The sequence below is a fragment of the Silurus aristotelis genome (genome assembly GCF_946808225.1).
Source record: "Silurus aristotelis genome assembly, chromosome: 18".
NCBI classification, from domain to species: Eukaryota; Metazoa; Chordata; class Actinopteri; order Siluriformes; family Siluridae; genus Silurus; species Silurus aristotelis.
In genome coordinates this window covers 2,291,927-2,318,328 of record NC_139591.1, presented here as the reverse complement: position 1 = coordinate 2,318,328, position 26,402 = coordinate 2,291,927, and the positions used below count along the sequence as shown (strand labels likewise).

The window sequence follows — 26,402 nt, the reverse complement described above, 5'->3', positions numbered from 1 at the left end:
TGTATTAAATAGCACAAGAGTGTCTTCCAGTTTCCAGCCTCCATATACATTATGTGATTAAATGGGGGCTTTTCTTTATAAGTGAGACCACAGTGCAAGACATCATAATCAAATCCCTGAGATTCTTATATAAATAATAAATAATATACATAGGACTATAGTAATTTGAGTAGAAAGTGTAATCATTAGTTGTCTGCAAAATCATATTCGCCTCTTTTATTATTTACTCATCTTTCTGAAGAAAATCAATCTGCAGCCTGGAGGTGACAGCTGGTGGGTTGGATCCTCTGCTGGCACTGGTTAGAAATTCCTGTGAGCATCAGCTTCCTGTTTTCTATTCTTCTTTTTCTCCTTTTTTTTTGCCTTTAAATTGCAAAAGCTTTCAGCAGAGTCTGCTTTCACTTCATCAAGGACACTGGGATTTTCCATGTAGTGTCATAATCACTTTGTCGTACCAATAGGATTCAACAGGGTGTGGTGAACCGAAAACTCTACTTTTAGGGGAAATAAATATCAAGAGGACATCGGGTTTCTGTGGAAAGGCCAGGATAAGGGAAATACTGTCTTTAGTGACATCCAGACATTTTACTCATAAATACTTTGTATTAATGGCTGTATGGAATTGACCATAAAGTCAGCTGGTATTTGATTTTAAATGTTTTGAAGCCAATGCCAGGCTTAATAATAGTGTGGTATACATTATTACCAGGGGTTGACAAGTTACTAGTTAGCAGGTACAAGGACCAGCAGTATTATCTACCCAGTTTATTATATTACATAGTTATTATTTTATTATTATCATTGTTCAGTTATTATTATTATTATTATTATTATTATTATTATTATTATTGCCCATTCTCAGAAGTGGCAGCTTGGTGGTGCCAGGATTTAAACTCCTGACCTTCCATTTAGAAGTCAAACATCATATACATTAAGCTACCACTTCATACATCTGAGCAGCTATGGGGTTAAGGGTCTTGCTCAGGGGCCCAATAGTGGCACCTTGGTGTGGCTGGGATTTAACCTCACAACCTTCAAATCCAAAATCCAATGAATTAAACACTAAGCTACCCACCTTCCTCACCTATTTACCTTGTATTTAAGTTTCTCAACTTTAATCTGACCCCCTGCTGCACTTCATACGTGAACCTGAAGCTATACTTTGGCTCTCGGTAGGAACTTTCGGCACTATGTACTAAACAGTCCTTCTAGAAACTATCATGCGACAACTTTTTACATTTATCATCTGTATCCAGTGCAACTTATTTTTTATTACTATTTAGTAATATATTATATAGATATGAGCAGTATATGGTTAAGGGCCATGCTCAAGGGCCCAGCAGTGGTGCAAATTGGAACTCATGACTGTCTGAAAGGTGGGTTAAAGTTTTAAAACCTGAACCACCACTGTCCATACACCACTGAATGTGCATTTAAGCTCCTGATCAGCAGGCCAGCATTTGAACCAACACTACACTGAGATTCTCTCTGAGAGACTCCATTCACATGTGTATTTGTGGCAAGAACACTGCAGAGTAAAGGGTGCAAACATGATGCTTCATCACCAGAGATATTATCATGTGAAAGCTATATCAAAGCTACTTCTCCAGAAATCCAGCTCCTCTCTTCTTTCTCATACTCTCTGGATTCACCAGACTGGATTAGCTCATGACTTTCTCATTTGCCCACTACTGTTTCTCATTCCGCTCTGGTACTGTGGTGCTGTTGCTCTATTGTTTTGCCTGGGTTTTTTTTTTTTTTTTTTTTTTTTTTGGTTGCCATCCTAACCACATTCCTGATTGTTTGGCACATTCCTGATTGTGGATTTAAACTATTAGGCTGCCTCATAGGGAAAGCATTTAAAGGTGGTTCTTCGGGTTTGTTAGCAATAACATGCCCATTAGATGCTGAACAAATAATTGCTGCTTTCTCCATTTCCTTTCAGGTTTCAGGTTTGCATGCAGTATCAATTAACTCTTGGCTGAAAGAAAAGTGCAAGTCAAGCGCTTTGAATTCAAGGCTAGATCTTTTTTTTTTAACTGCACACTCAGTATTGCATGAAATGTTGAAAAAAGGCATGAGACAAACACACTTTATATACAGTATGATGCGAGATCTTGGTGGGCAAGTTACTGCTTACCTGAGCAATGCAACAAAATCAACTGAAACTAAGACACATTTTAACGTTGGGTTCCTGCAGAAGACCGATGCCAAATTTACACAATCGACCCTACAATAAGAGAAAACGTTCTCTTCTTCTCTTCAACTAAACAAGGACATTCTTATCTGGGACGAGGTACGTTTGCCGGGGTGTCGATATCATCACATACCATCAGCATTATCAGTTCCGGTCCATTTTTATATCCTGTGCCATGTGCAGAAAACAAAAAATATCCAACGAGCACCACGGTGCACTTATGCACTAAGAGATAAACACAATAATTACGCATATAAGCATGAAATCTGAACATAAATATGCAAGACGCAGGACAGGATGCAGGGGTGTGCCCATGTCTGTGGCTCGGGGTGGCAATAATAAGTCTTGCCCCTCCACCTCTGTCTTGGATTGTGTGTTATTTCTGCTGTATTAATTCTAGTATATAATGTAACTTGATCGGTCATTAGGAACAACACATAATTAACAGGCTATGAAGTCTATCCAGTTATGTCATAATATACAGTAGTTGTTTATGATGCATTAGTAAAAAAAATACTGCAAATGCAGCAATGAAGTGTTTATATATATATATATATATATATATATATATATATATATATATATATATATATATATATATATATATATATATATATATATATATATATATTCAATGTGTCCAATGCATGAAATGTTTCAGCAGTGTATCAACTTCTGAAAGGAGGTTATGAACACGAAAATGGTGCAAAGAAGAAAAGCTCTGCAGTCGTCCTCGTTCCCGTATTGTGATCTTCCCAAGAAAACATCAGCAATAATGAATCGACTTGTGCACGAATCGAACTCATCAGAAAGGACGCAAACTACAGCATGTGACGCTTCTGTAAGGAGAAGGTTACTGGAGATTGGTGGATTTGCCCTTCGCCGGAGTGAAGCAGTGAGCAATGATCAGGATGTCACGCGTTACCTCTGAGCAGCGCGCGCAGCGTCGAGTGTGTTTCTCCTCCGCTTCCTTGAGTGACAACGATCCTTTCCCGGACTGAAAGCAGCGCGAATGAAAAGGAAGAAAAGATGGTGAGGAAACCAGAGGAAGAAGCTCGGGGAGGAAACGGCACGAGCAGCTCGTTCCGTGCGTGCGTGTGCGTGTGCGCGAGCGCACGCGCGCGCCGGCTCTTCCTCGCTCGCGCACGGCGCCCCCTCGATGAATAATGAATGCCTCGTTCTAGAGCATCGGCGCGGGCGGCGGCGCGCCCGGCGGCCTCGCGCTCGGGTTACAGGTGTACAGCCCTATTCAGGTGCAACCCTGACCCCCATTCCGCTTTTGTCCACCCAGATAAGGTGCTGAACGCGTGCACATGCGGGTCAAAACAGTGCATGCTGGAAAAGCAGCTTCTTTTGTTGTGCAAACAATGTGCGGGACAAATGCGACTGGCAAAAAAAACTAACACGCGCACCTGCAGGATTGCAAACAGCAAACGGCATGCGAGGAATGTGGACAAAACAACGTCCACATACTTTTAACAGGAAATTAAATACTTCCAGAAATTGTTTGCATGACCCCTACATCTCTCTCTCTCTCTCTCTCTCTCTCTCTCTCTCTCTCTCTCTCTCTCTCTCTCTCTCATACAGTGTATTGAGAAACATTCTGTTCTGCAACACGCATTACAAATTCACATAGATTGTAAAAAAAGTTGCAGAGCGAAAAAAGGTTAGGACATGCCTGATATTTAGACCCTGTCTTACAGCCTAATTCATATAATACTGAATAACATCCAATCACATTGCATTTACTTGCCCATATTGATAATCAATCAATCAATCAATCAATCAATCAATCAATCAATCAATCAATCAATCAATCAATCAATCAGTCAATTTAACCACACAAACGCTTCTCAAGCATCAACAGGAATAAACATTTTACAGTACATATAAAGGGCTTATCTGCTGACCAGAATCATCGACTTTACATATTGTTTCAATGAATATTTATTTCTCTTGGGTATAAATTAGATTAGAAGATAAGATTAGGTTAGAATCTCTTGCAATTCAGATTTCAGGCGTTCCAGCAACTGTTGCTCGGGTCAAAGACATCTGTCTGCCTTGAGCCTTTACAGTCACCACCTGCAAGATCTCTACCCTCAGCAAACTGAACAAAATCAAATATATCCGTGTTGCTTTAATAGCTGTTTATTTATTCCACAATGGCTGACAGAGGAGAAGAGGAGGATTTACAAGACAGATGTTTCACGAAAAGCTGAGCAAACGTCGGTCAAAACAGCGTTTTCATTCCTAAAGAATTTGCACAAAAAACACACAATTTGCCTTTATTTTAAATCCCCAGGAAAACCGTAATGCACGGGAAAAAAGCACAAAAATGTTAATATCGATGCTTCTGCTACTGATGATATATGCGGGAGGAGCAGCTGTGGCTGCAATGAAAGGAGAATTGTTAAATTGTGTGCATTGGTTGCATTCATTCTCACTGTAGGAAATAACTGTCTGTGATACAGCGCTCTGTTATACGGCTTTTATATATATATATATATATATATATATATATATATATATATATATATATATATATATATATATATATAGACAAGAAACAGAAATAAGGCATCTTCTCTCAGTCCACTTTATACTCCAGTGCTCTGTAGATTATTTTTTTCTTTTTCTTTTTATAGATAATTTAATTGGAAAGGCACAGATTGGCTACAGCTCAGTGCTGCACTAGTGATGAATAAAAGATTGCTTGTTTCTAAAATGATATCAACATTTTCTGTTTTTCATGATGTGCTGATTGCTCCCTGATTGAAGATAATTCCATTTATGGAAACAACAACATTGATTTTTTTTTGCCAGTTATTCCTGTAATAAAGTTCATTTCCTGAAAATGTATGAAATATTTATCATTTCTATGCAGACAGTAATTCCTCCTATACCCTTGATTGATAATGACCTATATATGTGGTTATTAGGCCTCCTTAAGGAAATGGTGTAAATGAAACACCTTATTGTGATGGGAATAAAAGCAAAAAAAAGTATTTCAAAAAACATCTGCTGTGCACCCATAAGTGACAGATGGCAGGTTGCAGATGGAGTTTGTAGATCAGACTCACCGGTGGAGTGTTTGACGGTCCTGCAGCAGCTCCTGGGAAAAGACCATTCTCTGCTGTCAGCAATACACAGCAAACTTTCTCACTACCTGCAACACAAAGTTACACTGATCAAAATCTTCAGCATAGTATCAAAGACATCCTTGCATGATGCATCGATCATAGCAAATTTTCCTGTGAGCATCCACACCTGGAATCGCTCATAATTAAGGCAAATTTGTTCATGATCATCATGTACATCATGACCCCTATTGTGTAGGTGGACTAATTATTATATAAAATGTTTTCACATCAGCAAAAGCAACATTCATCAAGTACTGACACGATTTGTATCTTTTTAATGCTCCAAACATATGTATCCGCATTGGAATTCTGGTCCATGCGCTTCTTCAATCTCAGTTCATAATCTGTCTCGATTAGAGACGTGTGCCGGCTTGTTTATTTTTTCAAATTCCACTCAAGCAGATATTAGTTTGGCTTCCACACAATATTTCCTAACTAATTAAATTCTATTTTATAAAATAAAGTTGAATTAACACCAGCATGACTCTGACATTTACTGAACTAAGGATTGTGTACTAAAGGTTCATGTTTCATATCTGACTCTCTAATATCCTAATTACATGCATTTATTTGTGTCCTTTTGATGCACACTTGTGGTGACTTGTAAATTTTTTACACTAAATCTTGCACACATGCACTATGAAGTGTCCTATTTATTTTTGTGTTTTCTTGTGTTTTTGTAGCACCTTGTAGGAACCTTGTTTGTTTCACTGTAAATTAGGGATGTCCATCTCCATAACTAAGGCCGATGCAATTCAGGTCTCGATGCATAGTGTTCGATACGATACAATAAGGATACATATAAAGCAGCTACAGATGCATTGATATATGATTCAAGGAAGATGCAGCTCTACCTCTGCCATGTTAATCTGTATTCAATGTGACTGCAAATATGTTAAAAACGATGCATGGTGATACAAATGGCAACTTGTCTCCGATGCACGCTTTTTTCCCTTTTTTTTTTTTGCATCACATCGTTAACTTTTATGCTGATGCACCGATGCGAATCTCTGAATCTTACCGTCACTACTGTGAAAACCTTTCAACTTTTCTAAAATGTATTCCTTAAAGACCCCCAAAAAGGACATGCACCTTCTTTTCTTTTGTAACCAATTATCTGCAACATTTTCTGTCATTGTCATCATAGCACTAGTAAGTTAAAATCCACAAATATTGAGCGCACAGAACATGTCTTAATAGGAAACCTAATAATTCATTAATGTTCCTGGTATTTGCATCAGTATTTGTATCAGTCTTTTGAAATTCCATACAGCAACATGGTGACAGTCTGATTTGGCCTTGTTGATGACTGGCATGTGGAGTGTATGTGTGTCAGAGTGCATTATCGTACTAATAGAGATCAAGAAATCGAGGCTATTTGAAGGAAAGTAAATGATAAAAATGATAAGCAAGGGCCAGGAATGGAAGAATAGTTATGTGTAAGCTTGTATGTATGCCAAGGACTGTATTCTGATAGCAGAGCAGCCCACACACTACGATCAGAGGTGAAGAAAAAGTGTTTAGTTATTTCTTCCACTTTGTCTTTGTGCATTCATGTGCATCTCTTTCTGCATTGTACATGATTGCACCAATGTTGATGTTTTAAAATGATATGGGTTTAAAATGTGTTCCAATGCATAGATTTCAATGTGATGTAATCCAAAATGTGAAATAGCGCTTTAAATCCGATATTTCAAGTAAGTTGTCTCTCAAAGCATTTCCCGAGCTGCACATGATGCTTGTGAGTGAGCACTTCTGCATACTCTGATACACAGCCTTCAAAAGGCTGAATCTGCTCAGTCAGCACTCTCATTCATTCGGCCTTCCAGTGGTTTCTCGCTGTTCTTCTGTCACCGTAGCGCTCAAAAAAAAAAACAGCAGGAGTTTCTCAAATCATCAGAAATATCAATAATGATCTAACTGCAACTAGAAAGCCATTAGCTGTCATGAACAGACTTTTTATATTAGAATAATAGCAACAATAGCAAGCATAATTAATATCTGCATATATATATTTATATACAGGTAGTCTTCCTGGCTTACAATGGAGATGTGTTCCAATGACCCCAGTGTGATGCATCGTTTTTAACATATTTGCATTTGTAAACAATGATTTATTTATATACCATTATAGAATATGCACTGCACTTTAAATATTAAGAAAGTGACCATTGTGTGCAATATTTTATATGTTCCCTCAGCACCGCTGCTGCGACGCATCACAACACATATACGACGCATCACAACACTACGGAGGGCGAGGCTTGTCCTGAGAGTCACATAGAATACAGATTAACATGGCAGAGGTAGAGCTGTAACTTCCTGGAGACACAACAGGAAAAAAACACCTGGTTTTATTTATCTTTTTTTTTGCACTACAAAGGTGTGCTTGTGAAAGGGCCATGCGTTAGAAGTCTGAAGGCACTTAAATTAATGATTTGCTGTCTGTCCCAAAGAAATAAAAACAAACTGAATTGCGGAGCATCATATTTTGTTAATTGAATTGTATCGTATTGAATCGAATAGTAATTGATCGCACTGCATCATAATAGGGAGAATCGCATCTTAGCGCATCACATCGGTAACTGCTTTATATGTATCTTTAATGTATCGTATCATTGGCTATGCTTCGAGATGTAAAAAACGAATCAGCCCCAGTTATGGAGATGCACATCCCTAGAATTATAGATTTTGGGGGTTAGTGTGTTTTTGTTAATGTAAAGAATAAAACTGAAATACACAATTTCTCTATGGTCTAGGAATCTTGTACTGACCTTGTGCTGGTGTCAATGGCTTCAGGTGTAGTCAGCCTTGGTAGTCAGTATGGTAAAAGCGATGGGAGAAACTTAGTCTGGCATGGGCATGCAGTCTGACGGCAGGGAGAAAGAAGGAGAAGAGGAGGCATATGTGAAGTTAGTGATGTTGAAGGAAAGGTGTGAGAGATGCCACTGTCTAGGAATGAAAGAAAATGTAGAGTACTAGTAGAGTGCTGTAGTAGAGAGTCCTGTTTTGGAGTGTGTTAGAGAAAGAACCAAAGAAAGACGAGTGGTCAGGTGAAAAAAGTCGTTTATTTAACTAGTTTTTTTTTTACGATACAAGAAGTAGAAGAAGAAAAAAAGCCAATGTTACAGCATTGCAGCTGGCAGTCCAGTCTGAAGGAAGTGTGCAAGAGTGAAATACACAGAGTGATTATAATTGTTGGTGATAGTGGTGTTTTTTTATTAAAAAAAAAAAAAAAGGAAAGGTGAAATGGAATAGTTAAAAAATTTCCGGTTTTACAAAAATACAGCAGAATCTTAGTTAGAAAGCACAGCGGTGTCTCATGGCTGTACCATGAAAAGAGGGTCCACACTCACATGGGCTCAGTTTGGCAGAATGATGCCGAGCAAATGGACGCCAGATAAAATGTCATCATACTGAAGATCTACTGGGAATTTACTAATAGTTTTCAAAGTCTAAGATGCTCAGAAACACTGTAGGATTTGAACTCATTGTAAAAAGGGGCTTAACCTGAAAACTAGAGTGCATACAGGAAACTCACTCTTAACTCAGATATGTTCTTGAAAAGTTCAAAGAAAATTCAACCAAAGATGTTTCATAATATTCATGCCCATTCTGACACGTGGTTCTTTGCTACTCAGATTCTTTAAAACATACGTACATCATTTTACAATAGAGCAGCACTTATAGCAGCAACATGAATTACATACTGAAATACGCGCTAAATACATCCTAAGCCAGAATCTAAATAAAAAGCGTAATGATTGTTACATTTGCCAGTGCCTATAATATGTAATATCGAATATAACACACTTTTTTAGTTTGCACAGATTCAATTTAACCATTGCATATTTTGTATATTTTTATCAACCGTATTTTGCTGAACAAGCATCAGTTTTGTCCACACCTAAACAATACAATTTGGTGCCACATATACTTCAGCAATGATAATGGAAAAACCACCAAAATTCTATTACAGGGGTCCCCGAAATTATTTTTTTGAGGGCCACATAATTTATATATATATATATATATATATATATATATAATGTCGGTCTGCACCAGGATTTTATTAAGATTTTAAATGTTGCTATAATTCCTCCTAATGTTAGATTAGTTTTTAATTTTGTTATGCATTTTAAAGACAAATAAGCATAACTTTTCAAGAGATATATATCGCTTATTAAAAGACCATTATTACTATCACAATGATATTTTATCATATTAATTGCTATTGAAATTGAAACATTTATTTACTAATGCATTTGCATATGGTCGGTGGGTGAAACTAACTAATACAGTACTTAGGTTAATAATTGTTAATAATTAAGGGAAATTTTTAGCTCGAAATCCTGCCTTGATTACCAAATACAGATATGATATGAGTATATATATATATAAAATGATCTCTCCGGCATTATTCAGAGGGCCATTCCAAATGTGGCCTGTATTTTGGGGACCCCTGATCTAGTATCTCAAGTATACCTTACTGAGCATTCAATTTGTGTCATAAAGTCAGTTCACCAAAAAAAAGGGTAAAAAAGTGTGTAATTGTGTGAATAAAAATAATTTCTCCTTCTCATAAAACAAAATAAAATTCTTTGCATGAACTGGTACAGTCACCTTTAACACAGAAAAACGTTTCAGTTTCCATAAATGTATCATCTCCATAAATAATCAAATGTAAAATAAATTAGTTTATATAGATATATACAGTATTTATTTTAAACAGCTGTATGTTTCTGATTTCTTTTCATTGCCTTTTCTTTTGTGCGATACGAAGCAATATGGCACAAATTTTCAGGGTTTTTTGTTTTCTTTTGTTTTCTGTTTTTTTTTTTTTTTCCCCCAGACATTAAACCAGACATACACAGCAAAGCCTTGGATATGAGTGAATAAATTAGACATTAATAACAAGTACACACCAAGTCTATATGGCATTTGGGTGTGCATTAGAAATACAAACTAGGCATATATATATATATATATATATATATATATATATATATATATATATATATATATATATATATATATATATATATATATATACACTGTATATAGTATTAAAATCACTTCTGGAAATAACATTGGCACTCATTTCGAGTAAAATCTATCTACACGGTTAATTTATAAGTATTTATATTTATTCACCAAATTCAGGGTTCATTACAGAATGTTATTGCAGTGATCAGTTTTCTATAGTAATCAGCCTAAAACAAAAACAATGCTATACAGGAGCTAGACACTGTCATTTCTCTTGAAACTATGCTTCTGTCTCAAATAATGCATCAATTATAATGTAGATTGGTTATGCTTCTCGGTTTGCTGGTGAAGGATCGTCATCATCATGGATCATTTGAGATGATCACGATTCTGAGGGCGGTTTGTGATTGATTTAAAAACTGTTTTTTAGTGATGCTATCTTTTTTAGACTATTAGGCCAAAGTGCCAAAAGTGTCCTTCAAAACTCAGCACCAGATTTGATCTTAGTCAGAACCATGGCTTTTGGTTGTTGTTGTTGTTGTTTTTTTTGAGGAAATGGCAGTACCTAGCACTTTAACTCAAATCCAAAAGATTGTCATTTTTTTGAGGGTTTGTTTCAGTTTTTTCACCTTTCTTTAAAAAAAAAATTACGAAATCAGAATTACGCCTCGTCCCAGAGAACCGCGTCCTGAAAAATCTGTTCATGTCAGGACGGCATTGGTGCCATCCTCAGAAACAAAACAAAATAATAAATAGCTCTATCTTGGCTGTGTAAACAGTAGACAATGAAAGTCTCGCTAATCCTATGATGGTGAAGGTCCAATGTTTCAGTAAGGCCACTGAACAAGATAAGAACTTGCAAACGTACAGATCTACCACCATAATAATACAGATTTCAATGAATTCTATGTACTTTCATGAACTGCAGGCGAAACTACTGTATGCTACTGCATTGTTGTAAAGCTATACCAAAGTATCAACGTCTGATTCAACGTCTGCCCAGGCTTGAGACCGCCTTTCAAAACGTGTGGATTTTATGCTGATGAAAATATTCTGGTAGTGTTCTCCTTTACATTATAGAACACATTCTTGTGTTTTTTTTATCTTTAGAGCTTTTTGACCCACGCTATCCTATATCCCAGCTTTTCAACCTTCTTCCCTCAAACAACACTCCTTCAACATCCTGCGCAGTGTCCTGAGACCTGACAAGAGAGAGAGCCAGCATTCTGAGGAAAATAGGTCAAAGAAAAGAGAAGAGAATGTGCTTTTCAGACGTCGGAGAAGTGGCGGTGCTGTTAGTAACAAGGTGAAGCTTTTTGTTTGGTTTTTATTTTTTGAGAGGCAGGACCTCGGTGCTCTGGAAATAGAGAAGTTTTTGGGAGAAGTGGGAGAAGGAAGGAGGGAAGTGAGGAAGGTCACATGACAGTACAGCACTGGCAGCGTTTTTTCTTTTCGGTACCTGTGGACGGCAGCTCCTTGGCTGTACTTTCATCTTGGCCCTCAGAAGAGAGTTCGGTGGCCTCGGATACCGGCCTTCCTGAGACGAGGTCTGCGGCGTTGCCATCCACGGTGGAGATGTCCGTGACAGTCTTCTCGCGCAAGGACTTCTCGTCATCCTCGTCGATCAGAACAATCTCGGCTTTGATAGTGCCGTCGAAGCCCAGCAGCTTCTTGGTCTCATCTTCATCATCCACGCTGTGATAACCCATGAAAATCATAGTAATCGGCTGGTTAGCGGTGGCCTCAGGGACGTCTTTCACCTCACCCTTAAAGCTTTGGCGTGCTTGTGGACTATCCTCTTGTTCGATCTTCATTTCACCCTCGTGGCTTTGCGGCTCCAAAGGCGTGCTGTTCTGCTCCCTGATCCCAGACTCACCTGGCACGATTGTGACACGTGTTTCGTCTGGTCTATGGTGTGCCTGACCCATTCGATGTATCAGTTCCTCCACTTCGTCTGAGCTCAATGGGTGCACACCGTTCTCTACTGTAGTGGAACTCCCAGAATGCACCTCGTAGATCACTTTGCGCCCGTCATCGTAGACCTTGACGCCACGTTGGCAGGCGGCCTCAGGGCTGATACGTGAAGTGGACAAGATCTTGGTGTTGCCTGTCTTGTGGTCCTTTTCGATGTTGATCTCCATGGCGTACAACGCTTTAGACATGGGGGAAAGTGCAGAGGGGGGGTTGGGTTAATGTTGGCTTAGTGTGACTGGTCATGCATTAACATAGTGTGGCAAATGGTTAAGTAATTAATATTTACCAGTAGGGTTAGAATCAGGAATCAATACAGGATATACACCGACCAGGCATAACATTAGGACCACCTGCCTAATATTGAACTCTCTGTGGCTGCGCTCTGTGGCTTCTTCAGCAGTTTGAGCTACAGCTTTCGCTCCCCATGTGCATCAATGTTCCTTCCTTGAAGTACTTAAAATAGATTCTGACCACTGCAGACCAGGAACATCCCACAAGAGCTGCAGTTTTGGAGACGCTCTGACCCAGACGTCTAGACGTCACAATTTGTCAAACTCGCTCAAATCCTTACGCTCGCCCATTTTTCCTGCTTCTAACCATGCTTCTAGAGATGATAAAGAGATCATCAGTGTTCTTCACTTCACCACTCATACAGTTATAAAGTTATAATGTTATACCTGGTCGGTGTACATTATTATGAATGTGCACAACATCTAGTCGGTATTAAATATAGATTATATGTTCATGATTATGGTGATCATGATGATGAAATTCATTACTTGACTATATATATGCATTATTATGATGCATTGGATTATTTCACTCTGCTGTAATATGTTTGCAAAATTATATTAATGAAATAATAATAATAATTATTATTATTATTATTTTACTTTGGCTCTCTGGACAGCTCTCCAAATCTCTATCCAAACAAGTATCCCTTTAGTTTGCCATACTAAACTGCAAATTCATAAACACCCCTGACCCTATCCCACCCCCACCAATCACTTACCAGGTGTTCTTGAGTGCTGGTGATCTCCTGAAGCAGAGGACAGAGTTTGAGGGTTCAACCCTGTGAGCCTGGGGATCTGGGAGCAGGTGTGAATTCTTGCATCTGTTGAGCAAAGGTAAAAAAAAAAACAGTGATAAAGGTGGATCCGTGTAAGTTTGAAATCCCTGCACCTTTTCCTCTTGCTGTATCTTTTCCTCTGGTCTCTTGTTATTTCTCGGCAGCAGTTCGGTGCTTCGACAGCAAAAGCTGAGTTGAGCGTATTAGGCAGAAACAATGTGGCTGCTGTATTGGAGGGATTTTCTGTGAATAGGCGGCTTATTGCAAACAAAGTTCAGAGTCAATGACTTGTGTTTGGTGTTCAGTAGTCTCGCTGAGGCAAGAGGGAAATGAGCCAAAGGGGGCATGGGCAACATAGTGTGTGTGTGTGTGTGTGTGTGTGTGTGTTTATTTACTTTAGCACCTCCACCTAGTAGATCCTTCTACACGATCACATAATCATAATAAGTTGTTGCTTTTCAGGACATGATGGGGATTTGGAAAAAACCCTGTTTAAGTATGAATCATCATTGTCCATTATAAGGGGTGAATTATTTGCCCTCTGAACAGTTCCATTTAACTAGTTAAATTTTTTTCCGGAAAGAAAAAAATCTTTCATGAGTTTCAACCCAGAACCTTCTCCCAAAAGTTTAGCCAGAAGAGTACAATAGACTTTCGGACCCGTACCTCCGTCTTGGTTCTGCAGACTCTGCAAATAAAAAGAAAACGAAATAAAGAATAAGATTTCTTTCATGGTACAAGAAGAAATGGATGGCATGTTCATACATAGCAAACCATGTGGCTTGGATTAAATCTTTGATTATGGCCTTGATGAAAATCTAAAATACTTCCATTGCAAGCTAAATAAAGATGGCCACATATTTTCTTGTGACATTTGGCTGCATCGTTCTGTGTGCAGATGTATGTGCATGGGAATGTTTTTATATCTTGGTGGGGACCAGATGTCTGGTCAAGGAAAAGCTTATAGTTTAACAATAACGAAAATCAAAAGTTTTACTGATTGAGGTTAAGGATAAATGTAGGCTAATTTCAGAAGAGCATTAATTAGATGCATAAATTATTGTCAGTGTAACAGCCTTAAAAGTCTCTGTGTGTGTGTGTGTGTGTGTGTGTGTGTGTGTGTGTGTGTATAGTAATATCTTACTTTCTGTAGATCTTCAATAGAGCTCTCTGTTTCACGAAGTCTCTCTCTGAGCACTTGCTCTTTGGCGGATATTTGTGATTCCTCATTCTCCAGTAAAATAATTTCTGATTCAAGTCTGGAAAGAATAAAAGAAAAAAGAAAAACATTATCTCATCTCATCCGTTATAACTATTAATGTACACAATAGATCCATCAGGCATGTTTTACGAGACATGAGCCATAAAAATGCATTTACAATCCCTTGGCATCATTTCCCCAAGACTCCAGGACTGTTTTGAGGATGATGATGATTTACAATTATGGCATTTGGCAGATGCCCTTATCCAGAGCGACTTACATTCATACAACTGATCAGTGGCAGCTTGGTGTGGCTGGGATTTAAAATCATGAACTTTGGATTACCCCTAAGATACCACCTCCTGTGGTTGGGGTCATCCTGGAAGAAACCCCTGATATCAGAAGGTATCTTCATATGATGAAGGTGATCAGCCAAAAAACTCTAAGCATGTAATAATGGCTTATATTCTATAACATACACATTGTTTGTAGGAAAAATAAAAAAAAGTCGTACCAATACCATACTAATTAAAGGCCCAATCGTTGCAGTGGGATTTGAGCTCATGACCTTCTGTTTATATTTAACCACTGAGTTACGCCTTCCCTAAACATTTAAGCATTTGGCAGACGTCTTTATCCACAACGACATGCAACTGAGCAGCTGAGGGTTAGCGCCTTGCTCAAAATGGGGTTTGAACTCATGACCTTGGCAGTGGGATTTGAACTTATGTCCTTCTGGGCAATAGTTAAATTTTTTAAGCACTAAGCCACCCCTTCCCTAAACATTTACATTTATGTGTATTTGACCTACAGCAGCTAAGGGTTAAGGGGCTGTGCTCAAATGCCCAGCAGATGCAGTTCAGTTCAATGTCTTAACCACTGAGCTACCACTTCCCCCATTCAGGAACCTACAGAAAGAGATGCTTGTGATATTAAAACCCTAAAAAGTTGCACCAATGCAGCAATGTCATGTAATATGACATTACTATACATGTTCATAAATGCATGTAATAACTATGGTCATTAAATATACAGCAAGCAAATCTAAAGAGTAGAGATTGCAATACAAAGTGTACTGCCACATTCCTGATCGAAGTGTTTTGTATGCCAGAGCAGTATGTCCTCACCTTTAAAACAAACCCCCTCAGGTGATTGTCGGTCCTAGCAGCATGAGTGTGTGAGAAAGAGCCCGACTATGAAGCAACCACAACGCTACAAAGCTGATGCTACATCTTCTACACCAAGTCAAATATTTATGGAGATGTGATGAACTGGAAATGTGCATGTAAATTAGTCTCACACACACACACACACACACACACACACACACACACACACACACACACACACACACACACTCGGACCAACCCTTGGGTTATTTCTTCAGTATCATAATAAAGACAACTATGCGGAGAGGTGGGGGGTTGGACGCCACACCAACGATCTCAGTCCGAACTCTTTGATAAATATGAACTGTAGATTCCTCACAGTAATCTCAAAGATGAAGCCGGGACAGAAAACTGAATGGCGTGATGAAGTACGGTATATTTGTAGCAAATAAGTAGTAGCAGTAGTAGTGTAGATCCTTATGATATGAGCCGTTTATGTAAATTTATAGAGCTAGAAAACTACAGTCGACAGAGTCACTGAGATTCCAGAGTCTCGCAACTGAAGTCTGAAGTTTTTTTTCAATGAAAAATCCTACAATGGGTTGCCACGTTGCCCGACAGGTCACACAGACAGTCATCGAGTGCAAACAAGAATGCCATCCATAAAACACACACACACACACACACACACACACACACACACACACACACACACACACACACACACACACACACACACACATTCATTCTTTTTTCCCAGTGGAACAGCGACTCCCTAGTTCTGAACGCTGGCAGCCAACGAGGAAGGCAGCGGCCGAGGAACCCGTCCTGCCTCCACCCTAGTGAATTTCCTGCAATTGTTAGCATCACTGAGCTTACGTGCTTTACAATAACACAGGCAGAGGAGCCTTCCCACGATGCCTTGCAAACGTTCTCTGGAAAAAATAAAAAGGTGTCTAAAGAATACAGATAAATAATTATTGGGCTTTAAAATATTACTGCCTTGTCTGAGCTGCTTGGCTTTGCATTTAGATTCCAATTCCTAAAATAGTCAAATATATAGTTTTACATTAAACAAACACACACACACACACACACACACACACACACACACACACACACACACACACACACACACACACACACACACACACATTGAGTAGGCCTTTGAGTTTCCAGCCTTTCGACATGAAGCAGTATCAGGAAAACTTCAGCAGCTGAGCAGGTGTTAATGTGATACGACGGGAACTGGATGTGCAAACGGTAACACACTGAAGTGCACTTTCTTCCAGCTGCTTCCTCACACATATGGGGCAGCAGATCTTTTTAAAACACACACACACACACACACACACACACACACACACACACACACACACACACACACACACACACACACACACATATATGCACACATAAAATTAATGCTATAAGGAGGAGATTGCAGTACATTTTGTTTTGCATCTCACTGGATACCAAGCACACACAAGTACAATTATTGTATGGACATTGAACACCTCTTTCTAAGCAAGAAAATTAATTTTCCTTGACCAGTTTTATGTTCCTTATTATGTCTTTAAGACATTTGCTGTTAAACACACATTGGATGAATTAAGATTTCCAGGTGAATTATTTATGGAAAAAATACATTGTCTTTTGTAACTTCATAGTTCATACATTTATTTCATTTCAAAATACAAAATAACACACACACACACACACACACACACACACACACACACACACACACACACACACACACACACACACACACACAGTGTTTTGATTGTAAATAAACACTCAGTCTAATTCAATAGTGGGTTTGGTCCGAAGGACCAGAAGGAAACGATTCGCCCTGGTAAGTGTTGTTCTTTTTCTCGCTATGGAAAAGGCGACTTTGTCTTTTTTAAACCTTTGATGAAGCCCCCTTTTTAATAAAAATTTCAATCATCAAATGAGACTTTTTCATTGCATTGTTGAACAACATGATGCCTTGTGTAGTATGAAGCAGGGGGAAGGGAGAAGATTTATAAATGTTGAGCTAAATGGTTTTGAAAGTGTAATAACTCTCTTCCGCCCTCTTGTGGTGAAATGATGCCAATACTTCAACATTTGGAAACGGTTCTGGCATCCCATGAAAAAATTCTTCAACAATAAATGGAACACTATTAGTACATCATTAGTTAGTTATTATAACAGTTAAAATTAGCAAAATATTATTGGTTATTTATAACAATGAATTTTGTTTTGGGAAAGCATTGCATCACGTAGCAATGCAAAAGTAACTGTAGAGTTACTGGAGGTTTAGGAGAATTTCGGCACAAAATTTATACCATGCGAATGTCTAAGAACAAGCGTTCGTTTATCGCGGTTTTCTGTTTATCGGGGGCGGATTTGGAACGTAACCACTGCGATAAACCGAAGATTACCGTACATCATCTGCCACTGAGCTCACATCCTCGAGTGGGTGTTTCTGAGCTCTTTGATGCGAACAGCTCTCTCATTTTCCATGGTGCATGGTGTAAAAGTCAAAAGGCCATCTTTTGCCTGGCAAAACTGTGCACCATGACCACTCCTGACTTCCTGCTCTGTTGTTCCCACTTCCTGTCTGTCAGTGGCACTGGTCCCAGTTGTCTCTGATTAGTGGGAGCAGCCGCTGGGAATGGCCTCCTCCACATTACATCATTATCGGGGCTTTACAGAGAGAAAGTCTAGAGGCTGGATTAGAAGTCTAAAACGATCTCGAAAGATTGGGCCAGCTCCAGATGTGTCCCACCTCGTGAACATTTCAGACCTTCAGTAAGAAGATGCCAAACCCACGAGGATCCCGAGGCATCTAGATATTCACCAGGTTCGATTGGATCCCACTTTATTAACATTTCACACCTAAACCACCTCTAAATCAATACTTAAACATTATATATATGCTGTTTCTCCATCAGTTAACACTTAAAGGCTCTGGAGGAGGTTGGTGTTAGATCTATATTGATCTCAGCATCAGTTCAACAGCAAGCAGAACATTTAGAGAGGAATAAATGATGAAGAAACTCCAGACTCGAACTCACCACAACACACGTGGCTTTATTTTTTTTAGTTTGTTAAGGTTTTGGGCTCGGGTTGGGGTCGGGGCTGATCATTTACTTAGAAATCAATCAGTGTTTGACTATTAATTTATTAATAAATTGTTGGTGCTGAGAATCACATTAGAGTCTTTTTACATAAAGTTGATAAAGCAACGTAATAATTATAATTGTGACAAAAATGATAATATGAACATTATAATCATAATAAATCATAGAACTTTGGATACTTGAGTGCATTGAAATACTTTTGTACTTTTATTTAAGTGAAAGTTCAAAGGGACACTTTTACTTTTACTGGAGTCACGTTTGACCTACATGGTTTGTGTTCTTCATCCACCACTGGTCTTGAATAATTATTCCCTGCTCGAGAAGGAACACAAGATGCAGCCACTAGAACGAGCCAATCGCAAAGGAGGAATTCAAAACAAAAAAAAACGTTTTTATATAAAACATTAAAACTGTCGTTTTTTTCACTACAATCCAGGAGCTTTCATAACACAACAACTTACAAACACATACAAATAGCTGACACGGGTTTCTCTTCACTACATCTGTGATTTTGGTTGCGTTGACGTCGAATCAGGTGACGTGAAACATGCTACCTTACCATATTAGGGAATCATGTCTCACAGCGGTGTACACAGAACAGCGTGTCCTAAATATAAACTCCATATTTTTTTTCCACCCAGTGAATGGAATCCTGATTTGTGGTAAAACACAAGTCTTATAAACACCACCATGGGACTGGGCATATTGCTTCTGGTTTTTATGAGTTCCACGACACACTTTTAGATGAAAAATAGTTCCATATTACTTCAGCGTAGAAGCCCATACTGTGGTACGGCTCAAAAAAGAAAAATCTTTTCATGCGCTATTCATAATTAGGTTTGAAAGCAATCGCAATCATTTACTTGTTTGTTGTTAATAGCTTATTACATTACTTTGCTCCAGCCCCAGTCACGTCCCACCTCATGAAGATTGTGGACCTTTTAAAGAAGTAGATCCCGACCCCACAAACATCCCGAACCATCTAGAGACGTACCAGCGCCAATTGGATCCCACCTCATGTGGAGTTTTGACACTGGACCTCCTTGAGTGTTTGAAGGCTCTGGCATGGAGAAGCTGGTGTTGGATCTGTGATGATCACAAATGTTGAGCTATTTTATGAGTTGCTCAGTAGCTCCTAGTTTTATAACCACAATGACTGTAGGAAGATCATTACTCATAATCACACACTCCAGTGCTCATGTTAGTTCTCACTCCAGTGTTCTGTAGTGTTTAATGACTATAATCACACTCTTGATGTCATCCGAATGGGGATGAGGTTCCCCTTTTGAGTCTGGTTCCTCTCAAGGTTCCTTCCTCATAACATCTAATGGAGTTTTTCCCTTGCCACAGTCTCCATGGTGCTCATCAGGGATAAATACACATTGTTCATCTTAAAGTCTGTAAAGCTGCTTTGAGACAGTGTCTATTGTGAAAAGCGCTATAGAAATAAACTTGACTTGACTTGACTTGACTTGAGTACGTGTTGAAGTTGTTTCCTTCTGCGTGGTCTACAGTAGCTAATGGATATGGATTGATGGATGTGTTTCCAGCCCTGGATGTGAATCCTACTAATAGGTGTATTTCTCATAGTATTTTATTTTACACATTTTATTCCTGTAATCGAATTGAAAAAAAAAAAAAAAAAAAACTAAACGACTGCAATGGAAATTTTACCTTAACACATCTCTGAATCCCTGCCTCGTTTATTTTGAATGAGTAAAAGACACAAAGCGTATTTAATCCCACATAGACTGTACATTAAAAACAACCCAAACAGCTGTGCTGTTCTTCCGCTGCTCATGAATCGGCCATAAACTTTACGCTTTCAGCTCCGAAACAGTCAAATGTAACACGAGTAGACAGCATTCTGAAAAAAATGAGCTTTTACAGAAGCTGGGAGCTCAAGGATAGGCACAGATTACCTTCCCGATCCTGAGCGGTGACCCCGTGCCGCATCATTACCCTTTTGACCTCGTTACATTCGTCATTAACACACGGTGCCAATGGATTTCCACACAATATCATTCTGAAAATTAGACACAAAATGTTACAGTGTAATAGTATTAAGGCCAGTATTTTATTGCAAGAGCGTTGAAGATGATGTGTTCACCATGGCAGTGACATTCCTGTGGAATTGCGGGAAAAGTGTGTATAAACTGTTAGTTTTAATGATGATAAAAAAGGAAATCCCACCCAAAAATTGTAATAATAATACACACACATATTCCTAACTGAACAGTCATCCTGTAATGGCGTCATGCCGTGTCATAACCCCTTTGACCTCGTCGCATTCTTCGCTACCACACAATGCCAATGGATTTCACACATGTTGTAATTACGAGGACTCGCCCTCAGACATATCCTCATTATAAAATCACTTATATAATCAGGATTCGGTGCCAAAATGAAAAACAATACGACACCTGTTTTTAATTCGCTCCACAAAAGCCAGGAAAAGAAAGCATCAATGATGAATTCATTTCTAGGGTCTCTTCACACGTCATCCTTTACACACCGTAAAGTCAACGTTTAATCAGTGCTTGTGAGGCCACGGAGCCTCGAGGTCTAACCGAATCAAACGCACTTAAATGAAAACATATGCAAACGTAATGAGCCCCAATTAGGGCGCTTTAGTTGCTTTTGACAACCAAATAGCTTCTGTGTTGTTTGAGAGCTCGCAGTCCACTTCATCCTCACTGAACAGACCAGAAGAATGCGCTTTTAATAAGCAGACGTAGGAAGGCATTTTATTGGCACATGTGTGCGAGTGGGTGCATTTGATCTCCAATGAAAAAGAAAAAGGAAATACAATTTATACTGGAATTCATCAAACTCTAGCTGCCTTTATTCGACGTTACATACTGTTCACATAATGCATCGTATGTAGTGTGTATAATCGCATTATATCACCGTGAATAAGTTCGAAATCAGCACCACTGCATTAGTGTGGAATTATTTTCTTTATATAACTTTATATGACTTATCTAACTGCGTTAGAAGTCAGAAAACAGATAATGATTTGATGTCTGTCTGAAACAAAGAAACGAAAGTGAACTGTAACAAACATAAATTGCATAACATCACATTTTTTTCTATTGCGTATATTATTTTCTATTTTCGAATCGTGTTCAATCGCATTGTGTTGAATGAAAAGCAAATCGCTTCGCATCTGTACGATTCATAATTCATGTATTGCATCTCTTTGAGGGTTAATAATCTAATGATAATTATACTATAAACCTTACTTAGAAGGCGTTCTGTTTGACGTACTATAAATACTTTATAAATGTTGCCTTAGACCCTAATTCAAAAATCATTCTCACAATGTGCCTTATGTCTTCTGAATGCATTAAAACATGCTGCAAATGTTTTCCCAGGACATGTCTTTTGTACAAAATGCTACTGAATAGTAAATGATCTACTAAAGCAAGACATGTTGATGACATCATCATACTCTTAAAACTGTAGGACTAAGTTATACTTATCTACTGTTACTACCACTTCATTGAGATTTATTTAGTAAAGCTCTGGCTACTGTATGAAGTCATGTCTCGGCATTTATTTTAGTTCCTGGACTCAATTCAGCCCTGGCATTGGATTTTAAAGTCATTGTTGGTGCCCTTGAACTCACTGAAGTAAAAGACACACTAATTTGTTTTATTATTCATAAGGACAAACAGGAAAAACACCATCTGTTTAGATTCAGAGAATCGTTTGGAAGGAACCCTGGAATCGCATGTGGAACCCAGAGCGTAATGACGTTATTATTCCCCAAAAGACGTGCAATCCGACACCCTTTCGAGGTTTTCTTAATGAGAAGCGAAGGTAACCAGAAAACCAAATCCCAGCTTGGACCATTGGATGAATATAGAAACTCCTGTGTTTTAGCAAATGGTCACTAAATGGATCACAGGATGTGGGGTATATAAAACCTATAAAACCTTCTTATAAACACGCATATAGTCAAAAACAGCTGGAACTACAGTAGAATTTGGCAAAACTTCAAAAGTATGAGGCTTTGGCAAAAAAAGCTTAACTTTAAAGAGTGCCACAGATACTATACTGCTTGAGAATAGTGTACAAATACCTCTGAATGGAGTCTTCTAGTTTCTTGATATGAAGCTCATCCTGCTCAACTTGTCTCCTGCTTTCCTCATCTTTCTCGTCAGGCCCCGTTGGAGTACCTTGTAGAAGCCATCGTTCCCTCATGGCTTTGGACTGAAAAAAACAACAAAACATTTGTTCAGTTTACATTGTATTAATGTTTTTTTAGAATATTACCTTCCCAGAGAACTCTTTCTGATGGTCCCTGACCTCTCACAGAAACTCCTGCTTTCTGAGCATTTTATCCACAAACTCAGCATGCAAATCTCTGGTGGAAACACTATGCAAACCAGCCTGCTCCAGATAACAGACAGTATGGCATGCAGGATCTCTGGTGGGGTCACATTGGCAGGCTTTTTGTGGTCTATTTTTGCTGGAGTTGTGAAACGCCATAAGACCAGTGAACCTCCAGTCAGCAAGTCTCATGTTGACGGTCAGCCCTGAGAATTCAGAAATGCTTCTGACCATTTCACAACCTGTTGAAGTTATGTAGCAGCAACCAGAGCTTCTGAGATTTCAGGGCCGCCCTCATGCTATGCAAGAAGACCCTGGTGGATGGTTTGCCCCATGAAGCAGCTTGAAAGATTTTCTAAAATAAATACACACTGTAAATTTCAACAGAGCATGTCCGCTTTGGCTCGCGGTGCCGTTTCATTGTATCCATGCTATTTACATTTAAAATAATATTATAGAATACTTTTGTCTTTTTGCAAAGTGGTTCACTTTATATAGCTGTTCTGCTGATTTACAGCAAACTGACAATCATGCTGCCTATCATTAGCATAGAAGTGAAATCCAGTCCAGTTGTGCTAAAGGCGCTAACAGTATTTAAACCTGCAGTCGTTGTCGTAACACATCATTTTCCACACATAGGTTATTCTTGTCTCACCACTAAAGTAAATTGCTGACCACCCATATATACCTTGAACTATTATATAATCAGAAAAGATTTTTCAGATATTTTAAATTAGAGGTTATTTATTATCTTTTACAGTTTGTTATAATCTATCAGATGGTCATCAATATGCGTTATAAAACAGTTACTGATAAATCAATATATAAATTAATATAAACAGTCTACAGTGGTACCTCGACATACGAGTGCATTAATATACAAGTTTATCGAGGTACGAGCGGTCACTCTGTCGATTTTTTGCTTTGTTACGCGAACAAAAAATTGAGGTACGAGCTCGAGACGCCGCTGCTAGATAGCGAAGCGAAGCCAGAAAGCGATGATTGTGATGAAAATTAAGATAAGCAAAGAAGAAAAAGTAAAACATTTAAGTTTAGGGATACGTAGTGTACAGGAGTGATAGTAAAAAATGAGTTTTCCCTCCGCCTCTGCTTATCGCCTCATTTGGTGAGGATGAGTTCCCTGAGACTGGTTTCTGTGTTATGGCTGACCCAGTGCTCTGATCCTAGCTTCATAAATTGCTGGGATATGTAAAAAAATAAAATCCCAATTTCCCTGTAGGATCAATAAAGGAAAAAAAAAGAGTGGTGAGCATCCCAGAAAATATTCTTTAAAATATAAAAAAACGCTTGGTCAAAATGCTAGATTGAAAAACCTCCACGAAGCATCAGGTAGCTTTTTGGTTCAAAAATGGCCAAAAATTTGGAAAAAAATCCTAAACAAATCTAAAAACAGCCTTGTGCTTTTAAATGGGTTATTAGGTAAAATTACCTTTTACAACTTTCCAGTGGGAACTTGGTTCAGACTCCGTAAACACCCACGGCTAGAAAAAACATTCCACTTCCTCAATCTGTCGTCCGTATGCAGAACAAACTAATCCCTCGTTTGTGCATTACTCAGCCTTCACACACCAGCTGAACATCTCTGTATAAATACCCAAATACTCTTACATGTTGTATGAAGTTTTTATAATGTGGTGTGGATCGGGCTAGTTGTCAAAAGCTGCTAGCAATTGCATATCCTTTGATTTTCTTTTAGCTATAGTACATTGCAACATAGAAATATTGGCGACTCAACAATTTCACAATGTTGATCTTTGTGTTCTGGATCAAACATGAGACAAATCTTCTAACAAACACTTTGTCCTGAAGTACCGAACTTTTTTTAACTCTGGAATCTTCTGACACTGATTTTCAAACAAAGGCTGCACTCCCTTTTTCATGTTCAATTACATGCTAAATATTTACTGGAGGATAAAAAAAAATACATATAATGCGAAAGAAAACTTGAACTGTTTATTCTCTGTCTTTGCTCTGTCACAGTCTGTTGCGCATACATGCTGCGAAATGTCCTCCAGCCATAATTTCTTTTGGTTATCAGATGTTTCCCAGCCTTTAAAAACAAGTGGCTCAATGCCTTTAAGTTGTCTTTCCTCAAGAGAGCTCTAGAACAAAAACTCTTCAGAAAGTCAAACTAAACTTGGCCCGTTTTTATCTTTGCGAAATCAAACTAGCAGAAAATACAAGCAATTACACCACAGAGCTATTCGGCATAATGGAGGCAAACCGCTGTTCATCTGATAATATGTTAAGCGTTCCTAAAGGAGGGCCTGCAGACTATAGTTAGCTGTGCACTCGTTATTTTACAAAAAAAACTCTAGGAAAAAATAAGTAATTTCAGTGATCTAAAGTGATCCCTTAAGGATCAGAATGTTAACCCTGTGACAGGTAAATGAAAATTAAACTTTTTTTAAAGAAACTTTAACAATCATATTTTTGGAGAATTCTGTGCTTGTCAATTTATTTCTTAGCCCAGTCTGTTAAAATGCTCGTAAAGCTCAAATAGAACTGATTTGGAGACATTTCTTACCCTAAGATGTTGAAATTGCAGAACAAGATCATCCAACTGTCTTCTTTTATCCTCGATCTCGGTTTGTCTTTTTCGTTTTTCCTACAGAAAAGAAGAAAGATGATGTTAGATTCAATGATCCCAAGCAGATATTTAGGCAATATTTATCAAATTTCACATGACGTGAGGTGGGTTTGCTTGTGTTGTGTAACTTGAAAAACGTACACAACAATGCCAGGAATATAAAAACTAAAAACTAGAGTTAGCGCAGTGTCACTGTGGCTACTCGCGCCGTACCGGAAAAATGATTTGTTTTGCACATGCAGGAAAACGCACAAGAATACACAGTGCTAGCGTTAGCCGCTAACCAGGAAGTGCACTCTTTAGTGTTTTATGTCCAGCTTCAAGAATTTTTATCACAAATGTTAATAATTCCACATATCCAGGGAGTGAATGAATGAATGAAGGATGAAGGGAATGAAGACATTTGCTAAATTTGCTGAAATAATTACATTTACATAATTAACAGTTAAGTAGGTCATATCTACTAAATGAAATATTAAATTAAACACACACACACACACACACACACACACACACACACACACACACACACACACACACACACATATACACTTGTACACGTGTACAGTTACACCCCTAATATACATATAGTGAATATACAGGGAAATTCGATTCTATTTATATCGTGAAATTATTTTTCCGCATA

General features: G+C 38.4%; 1 protein-coding gene across 4 annotated transcripts in view; it reads right to left on the bottom strand.

Annotated features, from left to right (window-relative positions):
- palm2akap2 (PALM2 and AKAP2 fusion) overlaps positions 1-26,402 on the bottom strand; it is an 83,511-nt gene that overhangs the window by 33,598 nt on the left and 23,511 nt on the right. Inside the window, exons 3-9 of one of the 4 annotated variants that reach the window (XM_083567939.1) lie at positions 25,694-25,774; positions 22,895-23,025; positions 14,511-14,625; positions 14,033-14,054; positions 13,310-13,411; positions 11,783-12,475; positions 5,278-5,363 (exon numbers count right to left, since the gene is read on the bottom strand). In XM_083567939.1, the coding sequence (XP_083424065.1) occupies positions 5,278-5,363; positions 11,783-12,475; positions 13,310-13,411; positions 14,033-14,054; positions 14,511-14,625; positions 22,895-23,025; positions 25,694-25,774 (1,230 nt within the window). Of the gene's footprint in view, positions 1-3,122; positions 3,443-5,277; positions 5,364-10,465; positions 12,476-13,309; positions 13,412-14,032; positions 14,055-14,510; positions 14,626-22,894; positions 23,026-25,693; positions 25,775-26,402 lie in introns of those variants that run through there. The other 3 variants (XM_083567945.1, XM_083567941.1, XM_083567943.1) reach the window with 3 other exon arrangements.